Source organism: Chinchilla lanigera, unplaced genomic scaffold (assembly GCF_000276665.1).
Source record: "Chinchilla lanigera isolate Chin_1 unplaced genomic scaffold, ChiLan1.0 scaffold00056, whole genome shotgun sequence".
Lineage (NCBI taxonomy): Eukaryota > Metazoa > Chordata > Mammalia > Rodentia > Chinchillidae > Chinchilla > Chinchilla lanigera.
In genome coordinates, this window is record NW_004955457.1 from 12,101,253 (window position 1) to 12,117,728 (window position 16,476).

Here is a 16,476-nt window from a genome sequence, read left to right on the forward strand (position 1 = left end):
TTATCATATCCTGGCTATAAGCCTTTGGGGTGGTGCTTGTAGCACCCAAAAGGTGCTACTTCCAACTTGGGGCTTCTGTCTTCAGTAAACCCATTCAACTACACCCAAAACTATGCTAATGCCAATCAGTGGACTAACTTAGTACCACACACCCTCAATCCCATTGTCACACACTCTAGATCCAGCCAGCTCTGAAAAGCCCCACCTATGCGTGGATGAGGCTTATCTGGATACAAGCCATAACACTTGGCCTTGTCCAGAATTGCTTTTGCTATCCTAGGTCTCTTCTGGTGCCATATGAATTTTAGGATTGCTTCCTCAAGTTCTGTAAGAAACATTATTGGTATTTTGATTGAGATTGCATTAAATCTATATAACAATTTTAGAACTATGGCCATTTTAACTACATTGGTTCTGCCTATCCATGAACAGGGACACCTTTTCATTTTCTAAGATCTTCTTTAAGCTCCTTTTTCAGAGTTCTATAATTTTCCTTGTAGAGTTCTTTTACTTCCATAGATTACTTCCTAAGTATTTCATTGTTCTTGATGCTACTGTGAAAAGTACTGTTTCTCTAATTCCTTCTCAGTGAGTTTATCATTGGTATACAGAACACGACTGGTTTTTGACTGTTGACTACATCTTGCTACACTACTGATCTTGGTTGTTAGTTCTAGGGGCCTTTTGGTGGAGTTTCTGAGTTCTTCTGTGTAGAGGATCATGTCATCTGCAAATAATGATAATTTAACTTCTTTCCCTATCCATATCCCTATTCTTTTTCTTGTCTAATTACTCTAGCTGGTATTTCAATAACTATTTTGAGCAAACTTGGTGGTAGCAACATCCTTGTCTTGTTCCTGATTTTAGGGAGGAAGGTCTCAGCTACTTTCCATAAAGTATGATGCTGGCCATCAGTTTGTTGTAGATGACCTTTATCAGATTAAGGTAAGGACCATCTATTCCTATTTTCTTGAGGGTTTTTATCATGAATGGATGCTAAATTTTGTCAAATTTTTTCTGCATCTACTTAGATTATATGGCTTTGTCACTGCCCCATTTTTGTGGCAAATTACATTTTTTATTTGCATATGTTAAGCCATCCCTGCATCCCTGGGATGAATCCTACTATTTTTCATGATTTGCTACATTCTATTTGCCAGTATCTTACTGAAGACTTTTGCATCTATGCTCATGAAAGAGATTGGTTGTAGTTCCTTTTCTGGTTTTGGAATCATGGTAATGCTTGCTTACAAGAATGACTTTGGGAGTACTGCTTCCCTTTCAATTTCATTAAAAGGTCTGAGGAATATTGGCACTCTATCTCTAAAGTTCTTATAGAATTCAGTGGTAAATCCATTAGGACCTGGGCTTTTAATTGGTAATTTTTTCATTACTTCTTCAATTTCACTGACTTGGCTTATTTAAAAATTTACATAGCTTGTTTTTTTTTTCTTTTTTTGAGACAGGTTCTTGCTCTGCAGTTCAGGCTGGACTTGACCTCACTTTGTAGCCCAGGCTGGTCTTGAACTCACCTGGGATTACAGGCATGTGCCACCACGCCCGGCTTTTCACATAGCTTCTTGATTCAACTTTGGTAGTTCACAAATACCTAGGAATTTATCTATTTCTTTTAGATTTTTTCTGTTTATTAGAGTGCAGATTCTCAAAGTAGTTACCAATAATCTTCTGGATTTCAGCAGGATCTGTTGTGTTTTCATTTCTAATTGTATGGATTTAGGTCTTTCCTTTTTAAAATAACATTGGCTAGGGGTTTGTCTATTTTATTCAATATTTCAAAGAAACAACTCTTCAATGTATTGATTCTTTGTCTTGAATTTTTAGTCTCAATTTCATCCCTGATCTTTATAATATCTCTCCTCTTACTAGCTTTTGGCGTTGAATGGTTCTTGTTTTTCTGAGGTGCAGGATTAGAGTATTTACTTGAGTACATTCTGTTTTTCTAAAGTGCACATTCACTGCTATAAACTTCCCTCTTAGGACAGCTTTCCTTGTGTCCCATAGATTCTCTTATGTCCTACTCATGTTATTTGATTGTAAAATCTAATTCATCTGTGACCCATTGATTACTCAAGAGGGTATTTAATTTCCATGTGTTTGTATAGTTTCTGCATTCTTTTGCCATTAATTTCTAGTCCCACTGCACTATGGTCTGAGTAAAATTCATGTGATAACTTCAGGTTTTTTGCATTTACTTAAGTATGCTCTATGAGCTAGTACGTGGTCTATTGTGGAGAAACTCCTGTGTGGCCAAAAATGTGTACCCTGTTGTTGAGTGGAACACTATAAATACTATTAAGTCCATTTGTAAGTTTGGTTTAGCCCAGATATTTGCTGATTTTTTGCCTAGTTGGTCTGTCCCTTTTTGACCACTGGGTATTGAGATCCTCCATGAAGCTGAGTATACCAGTATGTGTGCATAAATATTTATAATCATTAGCTCTGTTAACTAATATTGTAATGATTATCCAGCCTTAAGTTTAGGAGGTAGCGCAGATTGCAGCTTCAGAGAGAGAGAGAGAGAGGAGAGAGAGAGAGAGAGAGAGAGAGAGAGAGAGAGAGAGGCGTTTCCGATCAATATGTCTGATCCTATAAGGACTGGAGGCCTGAGTTACCAAGTCTTTTTTTTTCCACCCTCTCCCTGTTCTTGTTACCGTCTTGCCATCTGTAGCAACTTCCTATATACTATGAGGCATATACTTGGCAATTCTTTCCTTGTCATACACAAGAACCTCTACTGTTTTTGGCCCACTCAACTATAACAGAACCAGAGCAAGAGTGCTGCCCTGGGGGATTCAAATTTGCAGATTCCGGTCAACCTTGGCCTCTGGCCATAGGGCTGGGACCTGGGTTGTTTAGAGGAAAACAATGTGCATGGCTCTTGCAGGCCTGACCACAGCTCTCTAACCATAGATGTCTCCCATGGCTGACCCTCATCCAGTCACTGTGGGAATACAAAGCTAGGAGTCCTGAAATAAAGCCAACATGAGACTGTTCCTGGTCCTCAGCTCAGTTGGCCCCATCTATAGCATCTAAGCACTCACTTCAGGGATACAGCAGGCACTTGGGCTGCAGTCACTCGCCAGCTGTTGTAGGTCACAGCCTCTGCTGGTCCATTCTGCTGCATTTTTTTTTTTTTTTAATTTTAAAGAATAAAAGAAGGCTAACATAGTAATGGGGGGCTTACCAAATTACAGACAAAGTGGTAGGAAATTATCAATGGTTGTTGTTTTACATATTGTTATCTACAAGATAGTTTCTCAGGAAAACAGACAAATAGTTACAGACAAAAGAGGTAGGAGGTTATCAATAGTTGTTGTACTATACTTTGGTATCTTCAAAGTGGTTTCTAAAGAAAATAAATAGCGCTATACATGAGTGACCAACTGAATAATCATTGACTATTCTCAATGGTTGTTGTGGGAAACACATAATAATAAATATACATCCATTTATGAAATAGCATACGAACAATACAATTAGTTATGGACAGATTGGTGACAGATTAGTTACGAACAATACAATTAGTTATGGACAGATTGGTAGGAAAATATCAATGGCTGCTGTAATACATGGTGGTATCTTCAAAGTGGTTTCTCAGGAAGACAGAGATATGCAAGAAGGATCTAACAAGTAGTTACAGCCTAAGGGTTGTGAAAAATGGATTACCTCCTCACCAGTGACTCCTTTCACTGAGGTGTGACAGCGGGAAGGCCAGGATTGAAAAGGACTGAGACTTGCACCTGTGTCTAGCAACAGGCTGTTTTCTTTTTCCTCTATAGTCATGATTACCTGGAGCTCCTCCATGGAGATGACAGTCTGGCCAGAGGGAGAAGGCAGAGTATGCCCCAGGCCCCCTCATTCCTGTTGGACTAACTGGTGGCATGGGTCTGAGCTCTGGGGCCTCTGCTTCAGAGGGCAGACTGATCTCCAGTGGTCTCCTTTGCATCCAGGGCATGGCCCATGGGGCCTCTTAGGGCAGTTCCTCTTGAGGTGGCCTGGCTTTTAACAGTGGTAGCAGATGAATGCAGTTGTCGATTTCTTCTTGGGGCCCCCGAGAATCAGACTTAGGGTCTGTTTCTCTTAGTGGTGCAGCAAAAGCAGCTGCTTTTTCTCCGTCCCTTTGTTTTCTCTCCTTGGCCTCCTCCTCATCACGGCTATAGAATACTGAGGAGGCAATTCTTACTAACACCTCAAGAGAGCCATCTTCTGCCACATTTCTACCTGAGGCCTTTTGGAAACCCTTTCATTGTATCTCTTGTAAATTCAGCCCTACTTTCTCATGAGTGATAAACCAGGAGCTAGGGAGAATGTGCAGATTCCTTCTGTCTCTTCAACTTACCTACAAGCTGCAACCTTTCCATCAGGTCCCTCTTGAGTCCCAGGACTCCACCTTTGTGATAGTTAACTGACTGCGTCAACTTGAGTAAGAAACACCCAACTAAACTGACTCAGCATAATTCTGGAGTGGAAGACCCACCCTGCCTGTTTCTTTGGAAAAGCCCCAGTCTTCACCTTCACTTTGAACGTCCACCTTCAGCTTTCCATCACAGACCCTTTGGCTTGTTGATATGGACTCACACGGACACTCAAGTGAGCTTCAGGCCTTCAACTGGATCCTTCACCTCTGCAGCATGCAGACTGTTTGTACTCTTCCACACCTGACCCCCAGGTGGCCAACTGTAAGGCAACCTTGTACATTCTTATATATTTGTATAGCTTGTATTATGTTTCTCTAATAAGCACAAATACAACCTCCTATCTTTTCTTCCCCAGTTATTTTCCTGTTGTCCAGATTCTCCATCTCAGAGGCTGATTTGTTACTGCTTACCTCTCTGCCATCTTCCCAGAAGTCCCCTAAGACTGCAACTTCCACGACTCGGTCAGTCACCTAAGACTGCCCCATGCTGACATTCCTTGGCTAGATTTATGATCCTCCTCTATTAGACCCATCAGTAAAGGCCATAAACTGGTCCAGTTAAGTAAATAGTGGCTGGGCATGGTGGCCCACACCTGTAATCCCAGTACTTGGGAAGCTGAGGCAGGAAGATTGCCGTGAGTTTGAGGCCAGCCTGGGCAATATAGTGAGTTCAAAGCTGAACTATATAGTGAGACCCTGCCTAAAAACACAAAAAAAGCAAAAGTAAACAGGCTGAGCAAATCTAGGGAATGTTAACTCATCTTTCAAAAACCAACCAAAAACAAAACCCACCTGTGAAACAGGCTGGTAGCCTTTTGAGGGAGGGGTTGGGGGAGCATTTTCACCCCAAGGAAAGTATAAATGTTCCCAGTTCCAAACTGTACTGTGCCCCATTTCCTTGTGTGCCTACACTCCTCTCTCGAGTGCATCCTATAATCTCTCTCTGCCTTGTTCTCTTTCTGACATCCTGAAAATACTTCTGTGACAGGAGTGGGTTGAATTATTTCAGTTTTTTGGGAACTGTCCCAAGCCCAGCCCATGACACAGGTGCTGATGACACCTGAGCCCCAAACAACTGCCTAAAACCACTGCCACATAGGAAGGATACAGATGGTTAAACAAAAATTTAAAGAAGAAAAGAAAAGCCCTCTTAGATACTTTAGAATGAAACTGACTGCACAAGCAGAATCATCTGCCTCTGAAATACTAACTTATAAACAGACATATCTCCCTGCATGCCGTGTCTCCATAATGTCTGCTCAGAGTCATCACAGATACCAGGCACTTTCAGTTCAAGTGTACAGGAAAAGGAACCTGCTGCTTAATACAAACACATCTTTCTATCCACTTGTGAAAACAGTTATACTTAGCTTCTAATTATATCAAGCTAGAAATATCTAAAACAGAAATGTACTCTGCATTCAAGACTACTCAAAAAATACACAAAAAACTCTTTCAAGAACAGACTTTATTTTTAACATAAAAGTTCTATTTTCTTGTGAGGCAGCAACAAGTGTTCAGAACAGGGAATATGTAAGTACATAGTAACAATATCTATTACCATTGGAAATGCTGTTTTTTGGAGAATCTTGTTAGAAAACAAAGGATTTTTAAATTGCATTTTAAAAAGATTTATATAGCTTCAACAGAGATGAAAAATGTAACTTAAAAAACATAAATTATATTCAACAGGACTGTATAAACAAAATATTGTTTAGGACTGCTCTGCTTATCACTAATTTAAGCAGAATGAAACGTAAACTTTAAAGTGCGGAGTTAAGTATAGCTTAATTTTGCAAATTCAGTGCTTCCTGTGGTCCAGTTCTGAGACACCAAAAACCCAAGCATGAAGGAATGAATCTAAAGTTTTACAACAGTAAATTTAGGAAGGATGCAGAGTAGAGGAACAGAAATACAGTCAAGATGTGTTATGTGCATTTGCCAATTCCCCATGATGAATGCAGTCATCATACACTGCAAACATGGACTCACAGAAATAAAAATAGCAAGTTCAGTACTGACAATGTTTATTTTCCTTAAAATCCTCATAACCTAGTCCCAATTTTGGACAGAGAGGCAGGTATAAATTCTGCCATTCTGTAATATCTTCCTTAAACAGGTGAAAGAAAACAGACCTTCCATGTTACCAGATATTACACCGTTAGCAACAGCACCTTCTAAAAGACTGATTTGGTCTGTAGTCGTAAGAGGCATTTTAAACAAAACGAACAATCTAGTTTAAAAATAACTTTTGGCATCTGTTTGCACCATATTTAACTGAAGAGGCAAAACTAGAATTTTAAAAACAAAGTTGCTCACAAAAGTCACACAATAGACCTAGTCATAATCAGAAACAGTACATCTGTAAGTTTTATCATCACAGGGAAGAAATTATTTTAAGGGTAAACAGCAGCTAAGATTGACAAAGTAACTACAGAATAACTCCTTATGGTGAAAGATATATACCACCCTTTTTTGTTTTTTTGCAATGGGAAGTATTTTCATTTGAAAAAATTCAAATTATTATCTCACTGAAGCTATTCTATCTTCTGTACAGTTTTCTATAGAATAACACGACCATTCTGGAGTGTAATTAGGATGTATTATGCATTCTGAGAGTAAATTCCATTTAAAAAAAAAATCAACCATCTCAGAATGAAGGGTTAAGTAAAACAACCAGATGAACCTATTGTTTAAGACTGTAATGGAATGCATATGCTTAAAAATCAGCCCTTTGGCAGTTAAAAGTTATTTTGTATCTTGGACCATTTCCCTCCTCCCTCAAATCCCAGGCTCTTTTTCTCCCAAACTGAAGGGATACAACTGGCTGCCATACAACTCATTTACCTGCAAATTCACATTCTGCTTATAACCAAATTAGGAGTTCTACTTAATAGAAAGCCTTTAAATAATAAATCTGAAGCTTACTCTTCATTCTGATTTTACATTATAAAGATATATAAAACTACAGAAGGCATGAATTTGCAAATGAATAGAACACAATAAAAGAAAAACTCATGAAGTGACACTCTAGTTGTAAAACACCCTTACGACTGGTGGGAATGGAGACAGAAGGGAGAAGGAAGCATAAGGCAAAGGAAAGATCTGAAGTAATAAATCTGAGGATTTAAAAAAAGCGAACAGCAAAACCTTGTTTTAACTACCTCCTACTCCATTCATACCAACTCACCTGCCTTCAGCTTTATACTTTCTTCTGTACCTCTGATAGTGAGGCTCCTCACTAGCGAAATGGTAAAGTTAAAAGACATAACAAAGCGGGCCAAGAACCAACATACTCAAAAACCAACCAATCAGAACATTTAGACCCCAAATAACAGCATTCACTGCTGAGGAGGTCTAACTTCAGTTTTGGATGGAAAAAGTAGCAAGATTCATCAGTCCTACCAACTATAACCTGACAATTCATGTTTGAATTTATCATATTTACCTAAATACATCTCCATTTTAATGTCTATTAAGGGCATGTTTTAAATTGCTTAGATGCTTTAAAGGTGCATGAATGTAAGTCCTTGAAGTAGAGCTTTCAGTGACATATAGCCCACTTCGCATGCAGGCCATAGGTTCGCCACCACTGCACTAGGTTTTTCTTGATGGGACACTTGTGGACAAATGGTATCTCTTTGATAAGGGCTTAAAATTTTTTTTCTGCTGTAGAATGTACAGGAATAGTAAATTATTGCATCTTAAGGTGGTATATGAAGATATTACAAGGGTGCTTTTTAAAGATCAATACCGCTTGCTGAAATTCATTTCTAGGAAAAGCTCCTCCTTAATGTTACTACCACATACCCAGAAAATAAAATACTGTTTCCATGTGATATTATTGGCAGTAGTTTGTGTTAGGATGAGCTGAAATCCAAAGTTGTGTGGAGTTTTTAAAGGTGCCTATTGTTTACGCTCCAAAGTTCTTGTCTGTTTTCCCCACTGTGTGGAAATGTTGAAGAGGAAACTAGCAAAATCTGTAGACAACATATCTCAGTGTCAATCACCATAAAGAAAAAGTCAGTCTCAAGAGTCTGTGGCTACAGATCGCTATTCAATGGATTACACTCCTGGCAAACTACTAACCCAGACCAAATCCACAAGACAAGAACATCACAAAAGCAAAGGAGGAAATCCATGCACAGCCATTGGAGGGTCTGTTGGGGCTATGATACAGTGATGATAAGGTAGCGCGACACCTGTGGCAGAGGAGGGTGATCACGTGATATACATTTCACAGAAAACCAAGGGGCTCCTTATTTTCCTAGCTAGCAATCAACACTAGATAGTTTCCTTTTGCCTCACTGACTTTTAAACCAAGTCCCAACACGGGTGAGAACATGAAAGCACTTGTCTTCAGACTATAACTTTTCTGACCATATGGTGACATGTGTACAGGAGAGTGAAGAAAACAGCAGTTTTACAAATATTTCACCCAAAGCACAAACTTCTGACATCAAAGAACGTAAGTCACATAATGTACCAATATTGCTTTTAATCTCTTTTTTATATATACTTGTTCAATGCATTTACCTATCAATTCTTATGTGGGAGAATATAGTGGAGATTAACATTGCTGGGAAAATGTCAACAATCCCTTTGGTCCCAAAGCTGGAAACAGCTGAGAAAAGCACACATCTAGGAAGGGAAGCAAGAAACAAGAGGCCACCAAGGAATCTTTGAACATCCTGTTTGCTGCGTTTCAGAAAATGTGACACTGGTATCATAAAATAGTCCTTTTCATACAAAAGATGGTTCTTGCAGCACCATTCACACCTCCCTTTGGGAATCGTGTCGGCAGGGGTCATGTTCTGTGTTTTGCGTGTTTCATACAAGTCTAGTTTGAAAACAAAAATGGATCGTTGTCCTTCCGAAAGAACGAGACCTTTCCGCCTCAGGAAAAAGCAGGCTAAGCACGGAGGCTGGCCTGCGTGAGCATGGCCACCGTCAGAGCGGCTGCTGCTTCTCAAGCCTCCCTGACACACGTCGCCGGGGGCGGGCGCCCCAGCCAGCCGGAGTGCAGGTGCGGTCACAGTCAATCACCGAGGAGTCCTCAGTTTCGCAGAACCACAGCGCCCAGCACATACGCCTATCCTTCCGCCTCTTCGATCGGCTCTGGTGGTGGCAGCAGGGAGGCTGAGGGCAGGACCGTGCTGGTTCCCCTGGAGACCCGGTCCTGCTCTGTGTTTGCAGACAGGGAGGCCACGGCAATAGGCTGAATCAGAGTGGTCGTCATACCCGTGGTGACTGTCAGGCTGTGGCCGGAGCCCTTGAGGGTGAGATCTGCTGTGGGAAGGAGTGGCTTGAGAATGCTGACGAGGCAGAAAGCAGAGCCGCTTTTAGGAATGAAATTTACTTTGTTTTTGTCAGGACAGTAAAAGGCTGGGATTTCATGAAGTTGTTTTGGCCTACACAAAAACAGAAAACCCAATACTTTTAAGTCACTGGACACTGGAAATAAGTTCTTTAATTCATTAAAAATAGGCAGTTTGTCGATACATAACAGGAGTACAAACACGCTGTGTCAAAAGCTTGAAATGCCAAGGCTCTAACTGCTATTCGGTCGTGTGCGTGCTACTGGATGCGCCTCGGCTGGCAGCAGAACCACCCCCGCCCCCCACCCCCTGCGCTCCCAGGCCCAGCAGGAGCCCAGTCGCCGCGCAGGCGCTCGGGCTCACACGCCAGCGTCTGAGGGGAGCTGTACAGCCAAGAGGAGGAAAGCCTAAAGCACAAGAAATCTATGTGTTTAAAGACAAAATTACATTCCCCTGCCGTGACTTTCCCCGGGTCTGTACTACTCCAAAAGGAGAAGGGAAGAAAATTAATGATAAACATGGCTAATCCTCTGCTAAGTTCTACCATGGCGGGGTAAAACTTTGGTAGGTACAGGCTTTCTCTTCAAGAGCTCTTAGAAACCTCTGAAATGATGCTTTGAGTTAACCATGGAAAATAAAAATAAAAACAGTAGTCTTTTGCTTTAAAGTTTTCACTGAAGTAGTATTTTTTCCTGTTTCCAGATCCTACTGAAAATTATTCCAAATCATTGAAAAGCATACTTCTGGTGTTAATGGTATTCCATTAAAATTCAAAATAGTTTTAAAAATTAAATAGTTAAGTAACGTAAAGTACTATAAAACTGAGGAATTAAGGTGGGGTGGATGAACCTGAATAAATCAAGACTTAGGTTTAAAAGGCCACATTACCTGCTGATTAAAGGATTACTGTCTCTCCCAATGACAGTTCAGCTCAGTGAGTACCTAAGTGGGCCAAGACAGCAGGTTCTAAGAAACAAAGCTGAAACAATCGACCGAGACAAGACTAGCTTTACAGTGCTGGAAGGGAAGGATGCTGGGGTGGAACTGTATTTCAAAATAATTGTAATCCTACATATTTCGTGTGTTTATTAGGCAGAGGGGAGGTCCACAAGCTCGGCAGCCTGCCAAAGCCATCCACAGCACAGGAGAGGTAATCTGCATGACAGTCGGACAAGCATTACAGCAGAGGTTTGTGGAAAATTTAGAGGCAGCAAGCACAAAGGCTAACCTACAGCAGGGAGGAAAAGGGAGAGTTTGGAAGGGAAAAGGCTCTTCAAACCAATGACCTCTAAGCTGGATTTCAAAGAAAAAGTGAACAACAGACCCGGGAACTAAGGACAAAGAAGATGTGTGATGCAAGCAGGCAGCGCGCTGGATGGCAGTCTGTTAACAGCACTACCCAGAGATGGCTCTGTCAAACTGCAGCTTAAGAACAAAGAGAAAGACATCATTTAAAAACTTTTATTGCACACCATTCTTTCTTGAACGAAAAGAACTTAAGGGGCAGCTACTTTTAGTGCCATAAGTATATCTGGATATATCACGGATATGAGGTACAGTACCCCCAGAGCATGGCTTTCAACTCCCTAAAGATGACAGCTTTGGGGAGACAGTCCTACTTCCGTGATTAAATACTGCTTGGATTTTCCTTTGACGGCAGGATCACTGGACATAACTTTCATTCTTGCATTAGGGGGAAGTGTTAATCAAGTCTTATACCCCCATTTAAATGAGCACTAGTGTGTAATTTATGTGTCTGACGTTATCTCACTACAATGACTTAGGACTGAAAAAAAAAAAACTTGCCTTGCATGCACAAGGCCCTGGGCCGGATCCTAGAACTAAAAACTAACTAAAAAATTACTTAAGACATATGGCTAATCACAGATCTTAAAGATGAAACCACATTTCTCCAACACAAAGAAACTTCCTGACTTATAATAAAGTTCTAAATCTACAAAACTTTTTTTTTATATACTGAGAATCAAACTCAGGACTTGGCACTTGACACGCAGATACTGTGCTTCTGAGCTATCTCCCAAGCCCTACAAAATGTTTCTTAAGACAGAAATGTATTATACATATATTTTTTTGGGGGGGGTCTTTTTGAGACAGGGTGTCACTCTGCAGTTCAGGCTGGCCTTAGGCTCACTTTGTAGCCCAGGCTGGTCTCGAACTCACAACGATCCTCCTGTCTCAGCTTCCCGAGTGCTGGGATTACAGGCATGTGCTACTATGCCTGGCTAAGACAGAAATATAAAAACATTTAATCTCCTTACTCCTCTCATAAAAACAGACATAACTCACCCAAAAATAATGTAAACTATGATAACTGATCAGATCAAGAAATAAAACTGTTAACAGTAAAACGCACCAGAGCCTCCCCTTGCACCTTCCAGCCACAACCCAGCCTGCCCATGCGAATCACTCTTAACCTCTCACTCCAGCGCCTTGGCTAAGAAAGACAGTGCCCACCCCCGAGATGTGTGACGTGCATGTATGTCCGTGTATGCCAGCCAAAGCAGCAAGTGCTAACTTTACTGCATGGTACTCTTCAGCTGAAGCAGACAAGGGAAGAGAACAATCTCAGCTTCATCGGCCACTGATGTAGGGCCACACAGTGTCATCCTGATGCTGCTGGGTGGTGGCGGTGATGGCTGCAGGCAGCGCCCCGTAGACCCAGCCAAGCTTCCCACACCCCCTGCCCAGGAACTCTGAGGAAGCAGCGGGTGGCCTGCTGGGTGGCTCAGAGACCCCTCAGCCACAGCTTGGAGAGGCCCTTTCTGGAGCTCTGTGAGGCTCTGCCTGCAGCCACAGCGCTGGAGAAGCAAAGCTCAGCAGAGGAAGCTGAGCAATGTGGCGACTGCAGAGAAGAGGATCACCCTGCCCTTTGTTCCAACTGCTCTGGCCCCAGGGTCTCTGGGAAGGGGCTCATCACACGACTGTCTGGTGCTTTTAGGCCTGGCAGCTTGGCTGCAGCAATACACGTAAGCTGTGGTCCTCGCTGCACAGGTGGGTGGAGGACGCAGACGATGCCAATGCTCAGGAAATGTGCACAGCAGAGACTCTTGCACAGCCCAAAGAGAACTAAGACAAGTTCTGAGAAACAACAGAGAAGGAGCCGGGAGAGCAGGTTCCTCAGTGCCTGAGGCCCACAGTGGATCAACCTCGCGCTCTGAGGGGCGAAGCAGGGGAGCCTGCAGTCAAGTCTGCACCAGGGCCCTGGGGACCAGGTACTTCCTTCACTGAGAGAGAGGGTGCACCCAGCAGCGGGGCGCTGGATGAATTGGCGGGGGTGAAGCTAATGCTGCTCTTGACTGTAATCCCCTCATTCACCATCAGTCTTACAGCCCTCTGAGTATTTTCCCAGAGGAATAAAAAGCGTCATACCACAGCGCTATCTGCACACTCATGTCTATGGCAGCACAGTTTGCAATGGCCAAATCTTGGAAACAACCTAAATGCCCATCAACCAATGAATGGATAAAAAAGATGTGTTCTTAAAAAAAATATAATGGAGTATTACTCAGCCATAAAGAAAGATTGAGAGTTTATAGCTAGATGGATGGACCTTGAGACCAAAATCGTAAGTGAAATAAATTGGACACACGTGTAAACACCCATTCTCTCTCTAGTGAGAGAAACTGAAAATGTAAGTAAGAACACAAATGTGTAATAGATATTGTCAAGCAGGAAGGAACTGTTCAAAGGAAAAGGAAAATAGGGAGCAGGGAGGGATAAGGAAGGAAGGGAAAGAAAAAATGAGAAAAGACAGATAAAATGAAAACGGAGCTTTGTGAATGGGAAGGGGGCTTGAAAAGAGGGGATGGGAATGGTGGAAAAAAAGAGGAAACAAGATGTATCGCGCACAGACACAAATTCCCTATAATGAATGTGGTTATTATATATACCTAAAATGTCCTAAGAAACAAAGAGGAAACCTCAAAACTTGTTTTAAAATTTTATTTTTCCTTGCACAGTTCTTTTAAAAGGATTGTCTTCCTAAGTATACAGAATTAAAAACAACAACAAAAACCCTTCTATACTACAAAGAGGCCATAATATCTAGCAACATAAACTGTAAGATCAAGGACGGTATTCATTGGGATCCAGAAATCACATACTTAACTTCCTTAGAAAGGACTTACTATGTGCAGATGGCATGGCTCTGGTATGTGCTATATTATAGACAGCTGGGATATATAGACATTTTATAAGCATCAGATAGGCCTGGGCCCTCGAGAGTCAGGGTAGAGATGAAAACTCATTACAACCTTGCCTGGAGGCGCATCTGTTGGAGGCCAGGCCTCAAGATAAAGATGAAATGACCAGGCCTAAGCTAAGTGGTAGCACCTGGTCTAATGAAGTGTAGATACACATCAGGCACCAAGGTGGGTGACTAAGACCCCATCCCTTCCTGAAAAGTTCTTTGTTCTTTCCATGTACCTTGCTACGTGACTTGCTTTCCCATTGGAGCAGTACTACCTAAGCAACTAAATTTGTAATACCGGTTGACAACAGCTATAACCCATGGTATACCCACATGGCTGTGCTCTATAAAACCTCCCCTGTGAAGTGGGGTCCTCGGTAACCCATTCATTCAGGGGGTCCTCCTGCCTCTCAGGAGCTGTCTCTTCACCTCAATAAATATCCCCTGCTCTTAACCTCTGTTGTTCCTTAGAATTTGTTCTTTGATTTTGGGGAACATGAACTCAGTGTACTGGGCATCTAGAAGGTTGGGAGTTATATTTCCCTAATATCATATTTGGAGGTTCTGATATAATTTCCTATATTACTATTATTTTTAAAAACACACATACTGAGACACAACTGCAAAATGTGGTCTTACCCTGTTGGGCACTAACTGAATTACCTACTTTCTTTCAGGAAAATAAAGTATTTCTAGAAACCAGATATCACCATATACCCAACCCCAAATTCCAAGTTCAGGTCAGGTTACTACTTTAAATCAAAAGTAAGATTTATTGAAAAAGTATTCTCAAAACAATAACTAACGCATTCACAATGGAGCTATAATTTGTGTCTCGCTGCTGGGTGGCTATGAAGCACACATGGTACATGTGTGCCTGTCCCCATCAGTGGAAGGGACAGTCCCACTGGGTGGTACAAGCCACTAGATGGGACAGCAATGCATGCTGCACCAGTGGGTCAAGCCAGTGGGAACTTCTTAAATGAACTGTTAAATTAGGAACAATCTAACTTTGCTTTAATGCTTGTATATCCACTGCTCTCTGCTATAATTTCATCATAACTGGGGCAAAAGACAGACTAATTTTCCTAGGCCTTGAGGAACATATTTTATTGAAAGAAGGTTAAAATTACTGCTAAGAAATCCACTGTTGGATTACTACTGATTTTAACTATGTCTTTGGGACATAATTAAAATATTGAGACTTTTTGTGTGCTACACATCCCTTATAACAGTAAAATTTCTAATAAACAACACATTTAAAATAGGTATGCCTTAACAGGTCAATGTGCCATAAAACATAATGTGTTAGGGTTTACCTGTTTATGTTTTTGGATCTAGCTAGCTTCTGTCTGTCTGTCTCTCTGTCTTTTCTCCTCTCCTTTAGAAACAAAGTATAATATTGATTCACCAGACACAAAGTCCTGAGTAGTTTTCCAAATGCAACAGTGTTAGGCAGATAACACAGGACACCCATCCACATAACATATATTTGAGGTCATTTCTATAAAAAAGGAAAAAAAAAAACAAATCAAATGGTTTTTGAGCCAGTTAGCTGTTTCTTTGCTCTTAGGCAAATCCCAACTGCCAATGGATAAAAACCAAAGAGCTAAATTTAAAACAACAGATTTAGGCCAAATGATTGAAGGCAGGTCCTGCTTCCATATTTACTGGTTATCAGACCTGATTCTGCCTGGGAATCTGGTTTCAACAAATTCCCCAGTGACTATGATTCAGGGAACCCATGAACAAATCTGCAGAAATACTGGCTTAAATTTTCAGTTAAAACATATAGGCTGACATGAAGACAACTAAAACGAGCAGCTGCTCAAATGTTTTCAGTGACCGTCACAGAAGCAGATAGGACAGTGACAGCTGGTGTTTCCTCGAAGAGAAGCTGAAGGGATTTGAAACAATGCTCCTTGGATGGCAAGATCACTCAAAATTTAGGACAAAAGCAGCACCCAAAAAAGGGTACATAAGAGAAACAAAAGGATTTGAAATATCCTCCGGGATGTTCAAGATAGAGGAGAGAGATGACTGTGTGAACTGGAAAAGGTCAGCTTACCTCCATATTGTATTTTAAATTTCACAGTAAGTAAACCCAAAAAAGACTGGCTCTGCAATTTGTAACCACAGTGGGACTGGAGGGTGAGGGCTAGGCACTACACCATAGCGCTTAGAATGTTCCTACTAATCTGCTCAGTCTCTAACCTTTAGCCACAACTTGTAGAGCAGGAAGCATAGCTACTGAAAATACAAATCTGGACACTTCTGGGGTAGAGTATGAGCTTAAAATGGGTGTAGTGGATGCAAATACATGGGTACAGGAGATCAGATACCAAAGGCATTAGATGCTATTTAAAATTCCAGGGGCTGGGGATTTAGTAGGGGCTGGGGATTTAGTAGGGGCTGGGGATTTAGCTAGTAGGGGCTGGGGATTTAGCTCAGCGGCAAAAGCGCCTGCCTGGCAAGCGCAAGGTCGTGAGTTCGGTTCCCGGTACCGGAGA

At 41.5% G+C, this 16,476-nt stretch overlaps 1 protein-coding gene across 1 annotated transcript in view; it reads right to left on the minus strand.

Annotated features, from left to right (window-relative positions):
• Nucleotides 1–5,888: 5,888 nt before the first annotated feature.
• Nucleotides 5,889–16,476, minus strand: part of Fam117b (family with sequence similarity 117, member B) — a gene marked incomplete in the record, with an annotated part of 73,474 nt that continues 62,886 nt past the window's right edge. The window contains 1 exon segment of the mRNA XM_013520760.1: nt 5,889–9,849. Coding sequence (XP_013376214.1) covers nt 9,531–9,849 — 319 coding nt within the window.